General features: G+C 33.5%; 1 protein-coding gene, 1 non-coding gene and 1 pseudogene across 2 annotated transcripts; all 3 read right to left on the reverse strand.

Annotated features, from left to right (window-relative positions):
• Positions 1–146: 146 nt before the first annotated feature.
• Positions 147–220, reverse strand: TRNAN-GUU. The gene has a single exon. It is a non-coding gene; the product is annotated as a tRNA-Asn (tRNA).
• Positions 221–418: 198 nt separating this feature from the next.
• Positions 419–4616, reverse strand: LOC120272259 (monocopper oxidase-like protein SKU5). Its single transcript, XM_039279025.1, has 9 exons — positions 4371–4616; positions 4180–4289; positions 3836–4106; positions 3609–3747; positions 3062–3428; positions 2233–2601; positions 2072–2150; positions 853–1052; positions 419–765 (listed from the first exon to the last, which is right to left on the reverse strand). Exons 1-9 carry the CDS (start codon positions 4551–4553, stop codon positions 654–656), a joined length of 1830 nt encoding a protein of 609 aa, XP_039134959.1. The 5' UTR covers positions 4554–4616; the 3' UTR covers positions 419–653.
• A 6758-nt stretch (positions 4617–11374) lies between these two features.
• Positions 11375–16106, reverse strand: LOC120272341 (annotated as a pseudogene).
• Positions 16107–16673: the final 567 nt, after the last annotated feature.

Consider the following 16673-nt stretch of genomic DNA (forward strand, 5'->3'; position numbering starts at 1 on the left):
ATCTAATAAAATTATTATTATTATTATTATTAAATATTAACTAAATTTTGTAAAAAAAAAAATTAACTAATTAAAATATTATAGAGATGATTATATTTTTATATGGCCTCATTTAAAAAAAAGGAAAAATTAAATTGAGTATAACACGCTAGAAGAAGGGCTTGAACCTTCGACCTTGTGGTTAACAGCCACACGCTCTAACCAACTGAGCTACTCCAGCTTTTGTGAACTAGTAACATTATAATTTTAAAAATCCAGTAAAAAGAGAATTTTGAATTTATTATAGGATTGCATAAGGGCATGAACATGATTGGCATTTGCAACGGCAGGTTTTATTTCAAAAAAATTAAGAATTTACAATATCAAGAGCCAAAAATTGATGACATAAACTTCCAACAATTGATATTTACTCATTAAAATAAAAATTAGAAACACCTGAGAATCATAACAATTAGATAAAAGAATGGTAAAAACACCAAATATCAGAATCCAACATCACTCTGAAACATGTTAACAGCATAAAATTTGCAAAGAAACACCTAAAAAACCCTATTGATTACAATAAAAAAGATGCAAGACAACAACCAAGTTAAGTTTCTCAATGGGGAGGAAGCCTCGGAACAATAATCAGGCTATCGAAAATGCGGAATTGTTTATGGAATCACAGCTAACACAGCAAAGAGCAGCATCAAGATCAGCAACTTGCCTCTTACAAACACAATTGACGCCGATGACGATGAATTAGTACCGTGCGGAGTCTGAGCCCTGAAAACATTAATAATTTGAGAATGTTAGTATCAGCAGATGAATCAGAATGTCGAAGAATTGATGATGGAACTCGCGAGAACATACTTCTGCTTATCTTTGAGCAGGCCACAGTAAAGGATATTGTCTGGGGGTGGCAGTTCAGTTTTAGTTGCGCTTTCTGGATTGACGACTTTTACGTACACCTCCTGACCGAGGTACCATGTGTCGAGGTTTTCGGCACGGATGTTCCAGATGCCAACATTGTCAAGTGACACGAGCACTGCAGTCCAAGCTCCGGGGAAAACCTGATCAGGTGAGAATGATGATTGTTACTAATGAAACATCATCAAAATAAGAGCATAAAACTCTACCTTTAATGTGTGCATGAATGTAGTTATGGAAAAACATGATATGTGAAATAATCCTAAAAGCTATTCTATAAATTAAACCTGACATTGGGCTTTCAAGTAAAATGGAATGATTCTTTGGATACATAATGGTTTGGAATATCCGTCAAGACAGAAAGGTATTTATATAGCAAGCAGCTTACTTATGAAGCTGAAACATGGATACCTTGTTGAATGCTTACTTTCAGTTGGTTGGCATCCTGACTAACGAACATTCTGTTAATTCTTTATGCAAAATTGATGATCAGAAAAATCATGGTTTTCAAAGCAAAGATTCCAGTTTTTATTTTTATTTTTATTTTCAGAAAATCAATAACTGATTAGAAGCAAAACCATTACTGAAATGCTGCAATCTAAGCAAACATTAAAGCAAGCTAAAATCCTCAGTTAAATTATAGCCAACATCAATGTCAATTATCACAAATTCTACAGACTCAGCCCCTGCACCTTGTGTAGCTCACGGAACAAACGCAAATCCTTAAAGAACTACAATGCATGGAGAATGCAAATGATAATCCTGCTTTGTAAAGTGTTTCACTAAGATTAATCTAGACTAAAACAACGATCCATTCTAACACAATTTCGCTATAATATTTTCCTTCTGACTTCAACAATTTGAAACTTGAAGCAAACTGTAGTACATGTAATCTAGCAAATCATAGAAATCTAAGCTGTGAAACTAATAGCAGATAAATAAAGCAATGGACATAAACCATCTATACCAGAAAGCTCATGGAAGCAGCTAATAAATGATTGATGAAAATCATTTTAATCCAAGACAAGCATTTGGCAGATATTTTTACAAGTAAATTAAGATCCTCATAAACTTGTAACAGATGATTCCAGACGTGCAAACCACAAGCAATGATAAATTAACAAGGCAACAAGAATTTCAAGGGGAATCATGAGGAAGGTACCTGTGTAGTGCAGCGAGAGACACCATCCCATTTATTATAGTCACCTCTGCTGGCAGTAGTCCATTCTCCAAAACCCATACTGCAATTGATCGGGAGAAATTTTGCTTAGAGATACAAGACATTGATAAAGATTTAACTTACAACAGAAACGCAATACGTACCCAACAACAAAAAATGCATAACCATCCATATGGTATGACTGAACTATCGTGTCGTTGTTCTGAAAAACAATTTCCATAAAACCCTTATAGGTACCGTTGATAACAGATGATCCAATACGAGGAGCTCCACTAGTGGGTGGCATGGTGGGAAAATCAAGTGTGTACACTCCCTTCTCCTCAAATTGGTCAGCAAGTCTTAGGGGAGTACCAGGAGAAGTATATGAGATTCCATTCAGGGTGGTTCGGCGTTTTCCATTAATGACCACCGGTGGCATGTTTCTCAGCAAATAAAATTGGGTAACATTAATCGAACCATATCGGAATGATCCTTGAGGGTTGGGACGAGCAGCACCAGTCGAGGTATTCATTCTGAAAAATCACAAAAAGGATGTCAGCCTCAGAGGTCTTATGTTTAATAGTTCTAGTATCTTGATTTAGGCCCAAAAAGAGACTAGAAGAACTGGGTCCCTCAAAATCCCGAGTTTAATCTATAATATTATGGAAAGCATAAAACTTGGTTGCTTTATTTATATGTTATGCAAATACAGCTAAAAAAATTCAGAAATCAGGTTCAATAAGCATTGCATCGGCTTGGGTGTAAACCAAAAGAACCATAGACACTTTATTCTTGTTTCTTTCTTTTAGGGAAATCAGGTTAGTAAACTAAGAACAAAAAGAGGATAGGATAGATTGTATCTCTTAAGTACATTTCACTAAAGAAAGACATCATCTAAGTATAAAATTTCAATAAAGCATTCGAAGAAGAAACCGACAACGAAAAATAACAATTTAGACATTTAAATTAGCTTGGCATGTTGTGTACGAAAACCTGATAGATTTGGCCTGGTTCATTGAGAATGACTTGTCATAGAAATCATTAGGAGGGTCAGGAAGAGGACCAGATGCCTTTCCCTTTGAATTAGAGTAATGCAGGATGGCGACTCCAGTAACTCTGGTCCAGAGTGACTCATTCACAAACCTAGCACTCGCCACGATATAGTAGTCAGTACTTGCGTTTTGATCCATTGTGACCAAGATAGAGTATGACTGCCCAACATGAATGTCTAGGTTGGTATAATTCTGTTGCCAAGTGTATGACCCTTCAGTCTCAGCAAGAAGCATGTTATGGGACTGGATTCTGAAGTTCAAACTAGTAGCCACACCAACATTGTGAACACGAATTCGATATGTTTTCCCTGATCCAAGTGCGCAATCATCATCAGACAAAGTCAAGAATTTTAGTACCAGTAAGCTGAAGAAATCACAAGAAAGAAGCGTTCTAACTTCAATTTTCTTCCAAACAATACTCTCAAATTGAGTTCAAACATAAGAAAAACAGAAACATTTCAGTGATAAATTCATGGAAGAAGCATCACCTGGCTGCACATTGATAGTCTCATAGTCAATGCCAGCAGCAACAAGAGTGTTATTGTATCTATACGGTCCTTTTCCGTTCATCAGAACTCCGTCCGGCATCCCGAGACTCTTCCCATCATCAAGAGTCTTCCTTAAATCCTACAAAACACACAAAGCTCAGTTGAACTTCTCACTAGAATCAAATCAACGCCTTTTCTTCAACCATTCAGGAAGATGAACTTCTTACCGTATGGTTCCTAGTATACCAATCCCCAATGAAGAGCGTAATATCCCCATCAGGCAGGTTAAAGGGAACAGGGATCACAGCACGATTATTCACAGTGATGCCACCAAAGCCGCCGGCAGCACGCTGGAACTTGAGAGAAGGGAAGTAGAAGAAGCTACCAATCTGATCCTTGACTTGAAATTGGTAAGTCCAGTTCCATCCCGGCGGAATCGGGCAGTTCGTTCCCAGAACTCCATCCTGCCATGAGTTCTTCCGATGCTGGATCCCATCCCTGCCCAAAAATCACCCATTTACCATCAAAATCAAAGCCAAACTCAAAGAGATTCAAAGCAAGAAACCATTACCAAGTGATGAGCAATGATTCGTCAAGGGAGTTGAGCACATTGACAACCACGTTCCAGTTGGTGGTGATATTCATCACAGGACCAGGAAACTGCTTGTTAATGGTGATCACCTGCCAAAAATCCATCCAAAACCTCCATGAGAAACCAAAACAAAACTCTTCTAGGGTTTCATCTCATCACAAAAGGATCACCTGCTGAGGAACACCAAGCGGAGAAGCAGTGTCGTACTCCACGTTCCAGTCAAAGAATGCGAATGGATCTCCGGCGAAGCACTGCCCTATCAGCACCGAAGCCCAAACCAGCGCCGCCGCAGCCGTCGCCGCCGCCATGAACGCCGGCGAAAACGAAGAAGAAGAAGAAGAAGAAGAGACCATCACTAAAACACTGATATTTTTACAGAGACGAGGGACTAAAATGCAAAAACTTAACAAAATGGAAACGAGGATGAGAATTTAATAGAGAAGTTGAGCCCTCGATGCCCAAAAATAAGCATGATCTACTGAAATTACTAAAACACCCTTCATTCTTGTTCCTTTGTTGAGGGGCAAATCATAATTTCACGTACACTGAGATTATATTACCAAACTACCCTTGATTATGGTGGCTCGTTGTATATATTCTTTGTAATTTTACATTATATTTTGTGTAAAATAGTAAAATACTATTTGGCATGGTACTGACTAGGGTTTGCTATTAAGGAAAGTGAGTGAAATTAATTAGTAAATTTTTTAGGAATTTGGATGTGATTTATCACTGTACCTTAACATGATTGAATCTTTAATTACCAAATCAAGAAAACCGGGTCTAATTACGAAAACACCCTCACATATGATCCCTCTGGGTTACTTTTCAAGAATAAAAGGAGTAAATCATAATTTACTATATTTCCTGTGAATAAATTACTAAAATGTCATTGATTGTGGTCCATTGCCTAATAAATTTTAATGCAAAATTTTAGGAAATTATATATATATATATATATATATTGTTAACAATTCGGTTATGATTTTTTAGTGAATCTTGAGAGGATTGAGTCCTTAATTTATTTACCAAATAAAGATATTGGGTATAATTACGAAAACAACCTTGATTATGGGGTATTGGATTATCTTTTTATGAAAAGGGGGCAAATTATAATTATAAACTTTTTGAAGTACTAGATGAGAATTTCGGTGTGACTTGGATTTGTAGCCGTTGGGGTTTTGGTTGGTATGAACTGGAAAAACACGTGAACGGGATGAGCAAGTGTTTTTTAAAAAATTATGTCGTTTTTTTTTTCTTTTTGCAACTACACCCTTCACAAAACTTATATTATAAATTAGTCATTAGAAAAACTGTTTTTTTTGTTTTATAATTCGTTATATATTTATCTAAAATACGCATTTTATCCTAATAATTATTCTGTTATCAAGATAGTTAAAACCAATTGCATTGCAACTTGTTTTTTATTCTAATATTATTTTATTCATTTCAGGAAAAAAAAAACGAATTAAAACTAAATTAAATTTTAGTTAATGAGAAATTTGTTGATAATAATAATCATAAACGCTATATAATTATAAACCTTTTGAGGGATATATGTGAAAATTTGCAAGCCACTAATAGACAAGTAGAGCGTGCCAGCGAAAAGCCAGCTCGCGCCACTGATTGAGGATTTCGAGAATGATCAGCTGTTAGCTGTCAAATACGAAACACCGTGAAACGCTGTTTTATGAGTGCCACGTCAACAAAGTACAACTGAAAGTTGTGTGTTTGTGTTTGATGGAAGACAGCTGATCAGGCCTGATTGTCGGGCAAGCACATGCGGAGATGTGGGCCCCCACACAACGCGGTTTTTTTATCGGTTCACAATCAAATAATATTATTTTATTATATTATGGAGTAATTTGTTTGACTGGGTTTAGAATAAAATTAAATAATTATAAATTTATTTATTTATTTTTCTTTTTAGCATTTATAGTTTAATCCTAATTAATTAACCATCAGTTATTAATTTTAAAAATAAAATAATATAATTTTATGATGTTACCAATTCCCCACTGAAGTTTGGCTCAATTTTTTTATAAATATTTTTAATATAGATGAAAATTTAAATTTAAAACCACTTAATTATGTCATTGACCATCTATCATTAGAACAATTTTTTTTATATAATTTTATAAAAAAAATTTCTAGTTGATTGTACAAAAGAAAATTTAATTGAAGAATATGGTCACGTATAATTTAGAATAAATTTTACTCTTAATAATAAATCTAATAATTTGCATGGTATTTACGGTTTTTTTTTTCATAACTAATCTTATAATGCTATTAATATATGCATATATATAATAAGTAATCTAGGGACATCTATCATAGTCGACAAATTATAATTCGATGGCTATGATTATTATGAACAGTATCAAAACACATTCTACCTACCGTGTCATACAGTATTGTAAATAATAAATTGTGTACAGTATCTATATAAAATAAATAATCGATAGATAATAATTACGACTGAATTAAAATAAATGTGGTTAAACAGCATGGAAGTAGGTTGAAGATGAATTGTTTTTAGGTTATCAATCAAGAAGTTTGATTCTTTCCGACAAGTGTTTGCTACCATTCAACAAACAAAACACTAAAATATATATATATATATTAATATATATGTGGGTGGTTGTGTGGTTCTTTGCTTGTATGAGAGGCAGTGGAGCACCTTCAAAGTCACATCACATCACATTCTAATTTGAACCAAGTTAATCAAGCATTTTAATATGGATAATAATAATAATAATAATATCAATGAATTAATTAATTGGAAAATGGGAGGGTTGAAAAATGAAAGGAACATGGCCGACAACTTGCCAAAATTGTGATCCTTCTTCTATGTTGAGGGATAAAGACATGCCATTTCTTCTTCTAGATTATCAAGCATATATTCCAATTTCATCAATTGAAGGATTCATTACATATAAAGTAATAATATAAATATTTCAAATTAAAGAAGTTTATTATTTATATTATTGATTACCAAAGTACTTTACATTTTAATTTTTCATAAAATTTAGACAAACCATGCTAGGGTGTGTGTTGCCTCATCAAAAAGGATATAAATGCATACGTTATAATTTAATAATTTAATATTTATGTGTAAAAATTTCATTTTATATGGTTCTCCTTCCTTTTTTATTTATTAATTTTATCTAATTTACATTGATTAAGAATAATCAGTTGAAGTATGTTCTGATTTTTTTAATAAAATATAATCATTTCAGAAATGTGTAAGAATATGAAATTAATATATCAATATATTTTGTGCCTTTGTGTGAATTAAGGTTCAAATTTATCTTATCGGTAATGACACAAAACATACGTTCTAATTTAATATTTATGTACAAAAAAATTTATTTATATATTTTTATTTAGATATAAAAAAATTGAAACTTTTATATTTATATGGTAGTATATAATTTATAATTAATTTCACACTGAAAATATAAAAACATGAGTTAAATGAGTAAGCCGACATTGTCATTTAATAAACAATAAAAATCAAAATATTTGAATTTATCGAAATGCATTTAAACTAATAAAAATAAAGAAAAAAATTCAAGAAATAGAGAAGAAAAAAAAAAGTTGAAATATTAAGTGTGGCAACCGCCAACCGACACAAGAAAAAAATTACAAAAATTATAAATAAACAAATGAATGAAAACATTAAGAAAGATATGGAATTTAAAATGTAGTAATAATAAGTGACCGTTGGAGCAAACAAGGAAGGGAACAATCCCCAACGTGGACTTTTCTAGATGTTTCCCCGGAGATCTGAAGATCCGCACGCTTGTCTAGGGAACACGAATTTTGAGGTAAAATGAACGGTTGTGATGAAATCAATCTGCAAGCATTCATTCATTGGTTATTATAAAAGGGTGCATGTTGACCAGAGAATACTAGGATTGGTTATGTATTTTTTTTGTATTTTGTGAATTTCTTTAATGAATCTTGGAAAATAGGATTTGAATTTAGTATGTTATTTTCTTGTTTTATATGTATGTTTTTTTAATAAAAGTGTGATCCATAGTAAATATGTGGGTCTCATATTAATTATTTGCATATTTTAAAAAAATATTTTTAAATTTAAAAATAAAAGTGGATTTCACAATTTGAGCATTCAGTGGTCATTAAGGGTCAATAGTCAGTGAACGCTTGTGATAAAAGCTTAATCGAGTATAAATCCCTTTTAAAAATACTGTTAATATGTTATTTTCTTATTTTACATGTGTATTTTTTTACTTTTATATTTTATGTATTTTTTTAGAATAAAAATGTGACACACAAAAATATACACATAAATATTTAATTTTCTTCACTAAATATAAAAGAGAAAATTATAGTAGGTCCTTCAATTTATTTATAATTTCTATAAAGTTTTCAATTTTATTAAATCTTTAAAATATTTTTTATTTTAAATCTAAATTAAATTAAAATAGCATTATAAAATTATCTTGGCCTTATTCCCTCCAAGTTATGTATGGGTCTAAGCCATTACACTTGCAATGTCAGACGTGGTAATATTTTCAGATTACCACGTAATACATGGTAATCCTTCTACATTACCACGAACCAAACGGCCCCTTATGAGTCTATGGATGAAAGGGCTAGCTCACCCCTTTTGCGCTCGTGTTTAACATCTCTCTTTATATTCCTACCACTATCGATAGGGATATTTTTGATATTATATTAAACTACTAATAATAGCATATGAAAAAAAATTGCATAGAATGACTAATAACTCGTTGTATTTATATATATATATATATATATATTTGCAATTATTTTATTAGTGAAGTCATTAAAGTCCAAATGATTTTTTTTCAAAGTGGATAAAACCGTATATGTTAATAATACAATCAAAGATAAAAAAATAAATATAAGAGTTAAAAAAAGAAAAAAGAGATAAAACAAACAACATAACACCGAAAAACGAAGAGCTAAGTAAAAAAAAAAACAACCCATGGGAGGAAAATGAACAGCATTATCTATCTATACATAAAAAATAAAAAATAAACAAATAAATAAAAAGGATGAGCGAAAAAATTAATTTCTTAAAATTATTAGATACAAGGGTAATTAGGATATTAAAAAACCATAAAAAACTCATAACCGGATTTTTTTAATCTAATAACTCAGTTCTCAATAATACTTTTGAAGTCATAAAGCTTGTGTTCTTTTTTATTATAATTAATTATCATGTCACTCATGTATTGCAGCGATGGTGCAAGGATGTTATATTATGTAATTAATAATAATTATTATTATAATTATTATTAGTAATAAGCAGCGGCGGGAAGTTAGGGAGAAAATGGTGGTAGGGTAGGATACTAGGGACTAGGGAGCGTGGCAGAACCGGTGATGATGAAGCAGTCTAAAAGGTTGGACAAAACAGAGTGTTCCCATTTTCATGTGGGTCCTTCCTTTTTTATTCCAAAGTCTTTTTTTTTTTAAATTTTTTTTGGGCCTTTCAAAGTAAAAAAGATAAGAATATACATAAACTTTAAATAATCATCAAGCAATGAAAGAGAAAGAAATTTTCCATGGATTTGATTTTGGTGAACCATTGGGTTTTAATGAAAAAATAACATGAGGTTTTGCAAGTTTGCAAAAACACACTTGGATGCTTAAATATCATTTTTTTGCAATTGTTGGGTTGTTATGTAAAAATAAATATCATTAATCTGAAGGGGTTCATTTGGACAGAAATGGTGGAAAATCCTTCACTTTAACCCTCCCTTTTATTTTAAATTAAATTTATTTTAAAAAAAAACTTCTACTAAAATAAAACGAGTGGCATAAAAAGTTTATCAAAAATTATATGTTATCAATTACCTGTCAATCTATTAATATCAGATTTATTACATAGTATATTGAAGCATTAATTTTATACACGTTCACATTCCTGATTTTTTTTTAATTGGGGAGTAATTGCAATCTATTAATAAATAATAATAATAATAATAATAATAGATGTCAAAAATTATTAACCAAGTTGAAGTTTCAGTTTGGATTTAGCCCCACAAGTAAGCCCATGCAATTGTTGTTCTTATGTTTAAGATTTAGCCATTTAGGTGATTCTTATCAGGTATTTCAGTTAGATTTTTTTTTTAAGATAAACTCAAATATATATATATAGTAAAAGATGTATAAAAAAAAAATTAAAATTAGGAGGAACTAATAAGCATAAAGGGTGAAATTCTATTGTCCTTGTTCTACATGATGAACTAAATAGACCATTAATAATGTCCAGAGCTTTGTTTCCTTATTATTAAGTGGTTATCCTTTGATTCAATTTGTGAATGTACAAGTTATTCTATGTTTACTTGTGGTAGTTCCTTTTTCTTGCTGAAACTTAACAAGAAATTAACTCTTTCTTACATGAATATACAGCAGTAAAAGGCTATGGTTACATATCAGTTCATTCAAGAAACTAACAGCACAAACAAAGCATGAAGAAAATAAACCCCACAACAACACCAGATGATAAAATAATAAATTAATAATCAAGGGGCCATAATAACATATATATATATATATATATGGTTACATATCAGTTCATTCAAGAAACTAACAGCACAAACAAAGCATGAAGAAAATAAACCCCACAACAACACCAGATGATAAAATAATAAATTAATGATCAAGGGCCAGAATAACATATATATATATATGGTTACATATCAGTTCATTCAAGAAACTAACAGCACAAACAAAGCATGAAGAAAAATAAACCCCACAACAACACCAGATGATAAAAATAATAAATTAATAATCAGAGGGCATAATAACTATATATATATATATATATATGGTTACATATCAGTTCATTCAAGAAACTAACAGCACAAACAAAGCATGAAGAAAAATAAACCCCACAACAACACCAGATGATAAAAATAATAAATTAATGATCAAGGGCCAGAATAACATATATATATATATATGGTTACATATCAGTTCATTCAAGAAACTAACAGCACAAACAAAGCATGAAGAAAAATAAACCCCACAACAACACCAGATGATAAAATAATAAATTAATAATCATAGTATAATAACATATATATATATATATATATGGTTACATATCAGTTCATTCAAGAAACTAACAGCACAAACAAAGCATGAAGAAAATAAACCCCACAACAACACCAGATGATAAAATAATAAATTAATAATCAAGGGGCCATAATAACATATATATATATATAATACAAGGACTTAGGACCTGTTGTTTCTTCAAGCTACAATGACACACTAAACAAAATGATACCTGATCAACAATAGGCCAATGAGGCAAAAATACACCCAAAAAAAAAAAATGACCATGAAGGTAGATTACCCATCTCAAAGCATGAATGAATGTAAATTTATATGCATATCATATGATTTACTCTTAAAATGCAGATTCATCAAATTCTGCCGCATTCATCTGCCATACCTTTATGGATTTGGCAGCCACACGTGCGCCGGTGGCGTTGTTGAAGACGAAAACTCGCGCAGAATTGTAAATGGCTTCTGTTGGATATACTCTGGATGTGATACATGTCCTCCCTCCTTGAGCAAAAACTCTCTACAATTGAATGATCCACCTAAAAAAACAGCAACAATGTATCATAAAAAAATTTCATTGTGTCTTGTTGAATACAGAGTGACCAAAAAAGTTGACATTGATGTTCATTCATTACCATCATAAGTTCATTTAGTCATTGAGACCCAGTTTGATCATTAATGAGTATGTGCAACTATTTATTCATTACTAACACAGGTTTTTGAACTAATATGCAACATGATTAAATCAATATGGACACTAACTTGCTTTGTAAAATTTGACTGAATAAAAACCAAGCATGGAAAAAAATTGATAAAAAAATGGAGCAATGTAAATCAAATGATTTGCAGTAAACACCGGAGCATCAACTTACCAGTATCCTTACTGACAATGTCTCACCATCAAGCACTGGGACTTTGTTGCCAACCACTCTCTTATAGATGTCATTAGCGTGGGAAGATCTGCAATTAATAGAATGTTAATATGAGTTATGTTTAGCTTCCAAACAAGTAAGAAACAACACAACTATGAAACAAGAATAAAAAGGCATAGTATATACTTCATTTCGTCATGGCAGAAGTGAGTTTGAAGACCACCATCAGGCTTTTTTGCAATGTAAAAGTATACTGCAGTTTGTTCAGATAGCTTAGGATCAGCTAAAACAAGCAAACCAAATGGCCCCAGAGCACCTCTGTGTGTGGCTCCACCACTGGTGCTGCAATTGTATCCCACATCAGCCTCTAATGTCTCAGCCAAAGAAGCAGCATCTATCACAAACTCAGCCTCAATGTCCAACTGAGTATGCAAGCAATAATAAATGACTCTTGTATTATTTCCTGGATATGAGAATAATACATGCAAGATGAAAGGGAAGTTAAGGACTACCTGTGTTGCTGATCGGACATTAAGGGGTACAACTGATCCAGAACTGATATTGATGTTGGTGAACTCTTGGCTACTTGCTCTAAGGCTCTCCACCTCCTTAACTGGCCATTGCAACAGGTTACTTCCTGTCTTCAGATCAAGCAACACTGTCCGAGGGATTCCCTGTCATGTAGAATATTCTGAATACTAAGATCTTACAGTAATTATGGGTGCATTTTTTAAACAGTAAACTAAAAGGAATAAATATGCAGATAATAATGTGTTGAATGATTACTGTACAAGAATATAATCCCAATTCACAAATGCATTACATATCACTGGCAAGAAAATGGTCAATAATTTAAACCCCAAATCGATGATGAGGTGGCCCCACAGATACTATGTATTTTAAAGGGTTGGTTGGGCATGGGGAAGGTTTTAGTTGGTGAAGACAGACTTTAGGGAGCATCACACACCCAAACATTCATGTCTGGAAAATGTATTACTTTTCATCCAAAACCTTTTTGAACAAGGTTTAGTCTTCACTCTTAGCATTCCTAATTCAAAATTTAAAACTGACCTCAAGATTAAAAAGGTAGGTGAGATTATGTCATTAACTCAGGCTATCATACTAATACTAAATTATTTCAATAATTCGTAAGCTTATCAAACACTCCAGCTCAGCTCTGACTCAGCTCCAATACCATTCTAGATGAGCTGAAAAATCAATCACATTTCCTCCAAAACAATCATATTCTGTTATCACTCTCATCCACGTATCTTTTGTCTGTTATACTCCAATAATTTCATTATTTAAGCTCAATCAAAAGCTCAACCACACAAGTCATTAGGAATAATAATTATGTTAGCAATATTTTTAGGATAACATCACCACATCAAGCATGCGTAAGGCTGGTCACATGGGGGGAAGGCTATGTAGTAGTCAAATCAAACACAACTACAAACCAAATGAGATTATAGTTAGGTTGCAATGGGGTGCATTGGCCGGCCAGAGACTACTTTACTATGATAGAGACCCTGCTTCTCCAGGTTTGAATAAAAAGCCGGTTTTGACACGTATAGCTCTTGATTGACATTTGAATCCAAAGCTAAGTATTGTCAATAAATTTAGTTCCCTTAAGCCACTTCTTTTATCTGTCTCTTCTCCCTAAAGTTATTCATGCTTCCGGAGTCTTCTTCGGAGACTCGCTATGAATTTTCAATAGCCTCCAGAATTTTTCTAAATAATATTATTTGTTTATAATGTCTAATACAATAAATCTAAGCCTATTCAATCTAAAAAAACAGAAAAGAAAAAGACTTTTCAAGGAATTAGGTATTATATTTATCATCAAATAACTATTTTTATCTGAACAAAATAATTAAATTAAAGACAGATGAATAATAAAACAAAATTCATAAATAAAATATTACAAATAACAATTGATCTTATTTCATTTATTCAATCGAAAAACTCTAGGTTTCAAAAATCAATTTCTAAGTTAAATCAAATAAATAATAGCCATTAGATCCAAAAAAAATTCGTATTCAAGTCCCTCAATATTAAAAACTAGTCACAATTTTATAAAAAAAATACTAATTAAAAAAATTCATAATTATCATTTCCAAATTTATTATAACCTCAAATTAAAAGAAATAATAGCATACTCCATCCTTTTTAAAATTATAAATAAATTATAAACATGATTCAAACTCGCCATCTTTCAAGTATCAATAGTAATGAAATACAAATAATTCAAACTCTCAATCTTTAAAGTATCAACAGAAATAAAATACAAATAATTCAAACTCTCAATCTTTAAAGTATTGTAAAGAATAAAATGCAAACCATTTATTGCAAAATTAATGCGCTCGATCTCAATTAAATTTTTTTATTTTTTTAAAAAACTACTACTGTATCTGAGAAATCAATTATTATAACCATCAGAAATAGCTTACTAATTTCACAAGTCTACCAGTACCATCACAACGCACAGGAGAAGCAGAATGATAAAAAGAGAGAGAGAAGCGTGAATGGCTTGTGCGTACCTGGAGAGAAGCCCAACCTTTTTGCGCATCAGCAAATTCACTATCGGTCTCACCAACCCATCCCCAGAGCACTCGCCGCGCTCTTTGTTGATCAAAGAACGTCTTTGAAGCGTAGAACTTGCCCCAATCGTACCTCAAACCCAGGCCCACGTCCTCTTCCGGATCATCTGGTACCCATCTCACCTTCTCGCTCTCATACGTTCCAATGGCGTAGTAATCATGCCTGTCATCATCCATGCTCGCCTTCAACACATGCTTCACCTTCTCGCCGACCACTGATGTATCCAAACCACCAACCCCCGCCGTTGTCGCAACGGGGTAGAAGTCGACACACTCCCACATCCCCGTCCTCGCAACCCCGTGAAGCTTCCCCGGAAGTAGCTCGTAGTTCAAAAAGTCCTTCGTTTGGTACACCAGCACGATCCCTGAGTGCCCTTTGTCCTCCTTCGTTCCGATCACGAACCGCCACGCTTCGGCTTCGTCGTCGTACCACGCCGTGGTTGGATCCCGGAAATCCTTCGGGCCTACTCCCGGCGGCGGGATGAGGACGGGGTTCGCATCTGATTTTGTCCACTCGAGAAGGAGTGGATCTGTGGGGTCGGTGGGGATGGCGAGGTTTTGGACCTGTACGGAGGCGTTGGTGGATCCGGTGTAGAGCATGATGAGAGTGCCGTCGGGGAGGATGGTGGCGGAGCCGGTCCAGACGCCGTCGGAGTCGTACCATTGATCGCGAACCATGGCGAGAGGGAGATGTCGCCATCGGATGAGATCGCGCGACACGGCATGGCCCCAAGTGATGTTCCCCCACACCGCTGAATCAGGGTTGTACTGGTAGAACAAATGGTACCATCCTTTGTAGAACACCGGCCCTGCCATTAATCTCACCACCATTACCATCCAAACAAGAACTCTAAAAACCAATCAATAAACCATCAACGAAGAAGAGAGAAGAAGAACTCACCATTCGGATCTAGATCCATGGAAAATTCAAAACAACCAAAGAAAAAACACAAACAATCAAATCATCAGTATCTATAGAAAAAAAAAAGGAAAATCTCGATTTGGGGGAGGAATGGGGAAGGAGAGGAACCATTCATCCAGTTCTTTTCGGGTTGGAAATGGAAGGCGGTGCGCTGCCATTGGAGCATGTGGTTGGTCCAGGGGAAGAAAGGGGTGGAATGGAAAAGGCTGGAGATGCCGGAAGTCTTCTCGGAGACGCCATGAGAGGGTCCACGTGAAAGAGGTGAGGAAGGATGGAGGATGGGGTTCTGGGAGGGGTTGGAGTAATTGTGGACATTGAGGAAGACAACGAGGGTCAAAAGTGCCGTAGCGAGGGCGAATGACAGGAGCTTGAGAGGACGGACAGGGGGAGGAGAAGAAGGGGAGGAAGCGAGAGGGATGTAGTCCGCCATTGGAGGAGGAGGAGGAGGAGATGGCCATTGATGGGGGGTTGGGAGAGGTGTTCTTATGGAAGGAGACGTGGAGGTGGTGCTGGCCCGAGAGGGCGATGCTGACGTGGATATGTGGGCCCGGGTTTTGGAGGGGAGGATTGCAATTGGTCGGCTGCCCGAAGCATTAGGAAACGGCCTATGTTTAGATTCTTAGTTTGGAGACAGAGAAAACGGTGCATGATGTTATTATTAATTTTTTTTTATTATTTTTTTAAATATTTAAATTTGTATTATAGTGAAAATAAACTTTATAGTATTATATAAAAAGATAATATATATTTGGTAATTGTCAACCTTGCAAAAATTTTTTTATGCATATATAAATAGTTAACGGCGGTAACAAGAATAATTTTTTTTAAACGTAAATACATAATTTTGTGAGAAGATTTTTAAAAATGAAAAGATACTAATGTAATAAACTTCATTTATAATACAATTAAAGATAGTTTATCATTTGTAATTTCATTAATTAATCAATGATTGTTTTATTTTATTTAAAAAAATATTTTATTAATAAAATAATGTCTATTAGCAAAGTG

The sequence above is a fragment of the Dioscorea cayenensis genome, chromosome 11 (assembly GCF_009730915.1).
Source record: "Dioscorea cayenensis subsp. rotundata cultivar TDr96_F1 chromosome 11, TDr96_F1_v2_PseudoChromosome.rev07_lg8_w22 25.fasta, whole genome shotgun sequence".
Classification (NCBI taxonomy): domain Eukaryota; kingdom Viridiplantae; phylum Streptophyta; class Magnoliopsida; order Dioscoreales; family Dioscoreaceae; genus Dioscorea; species Dioscorea cayenensis.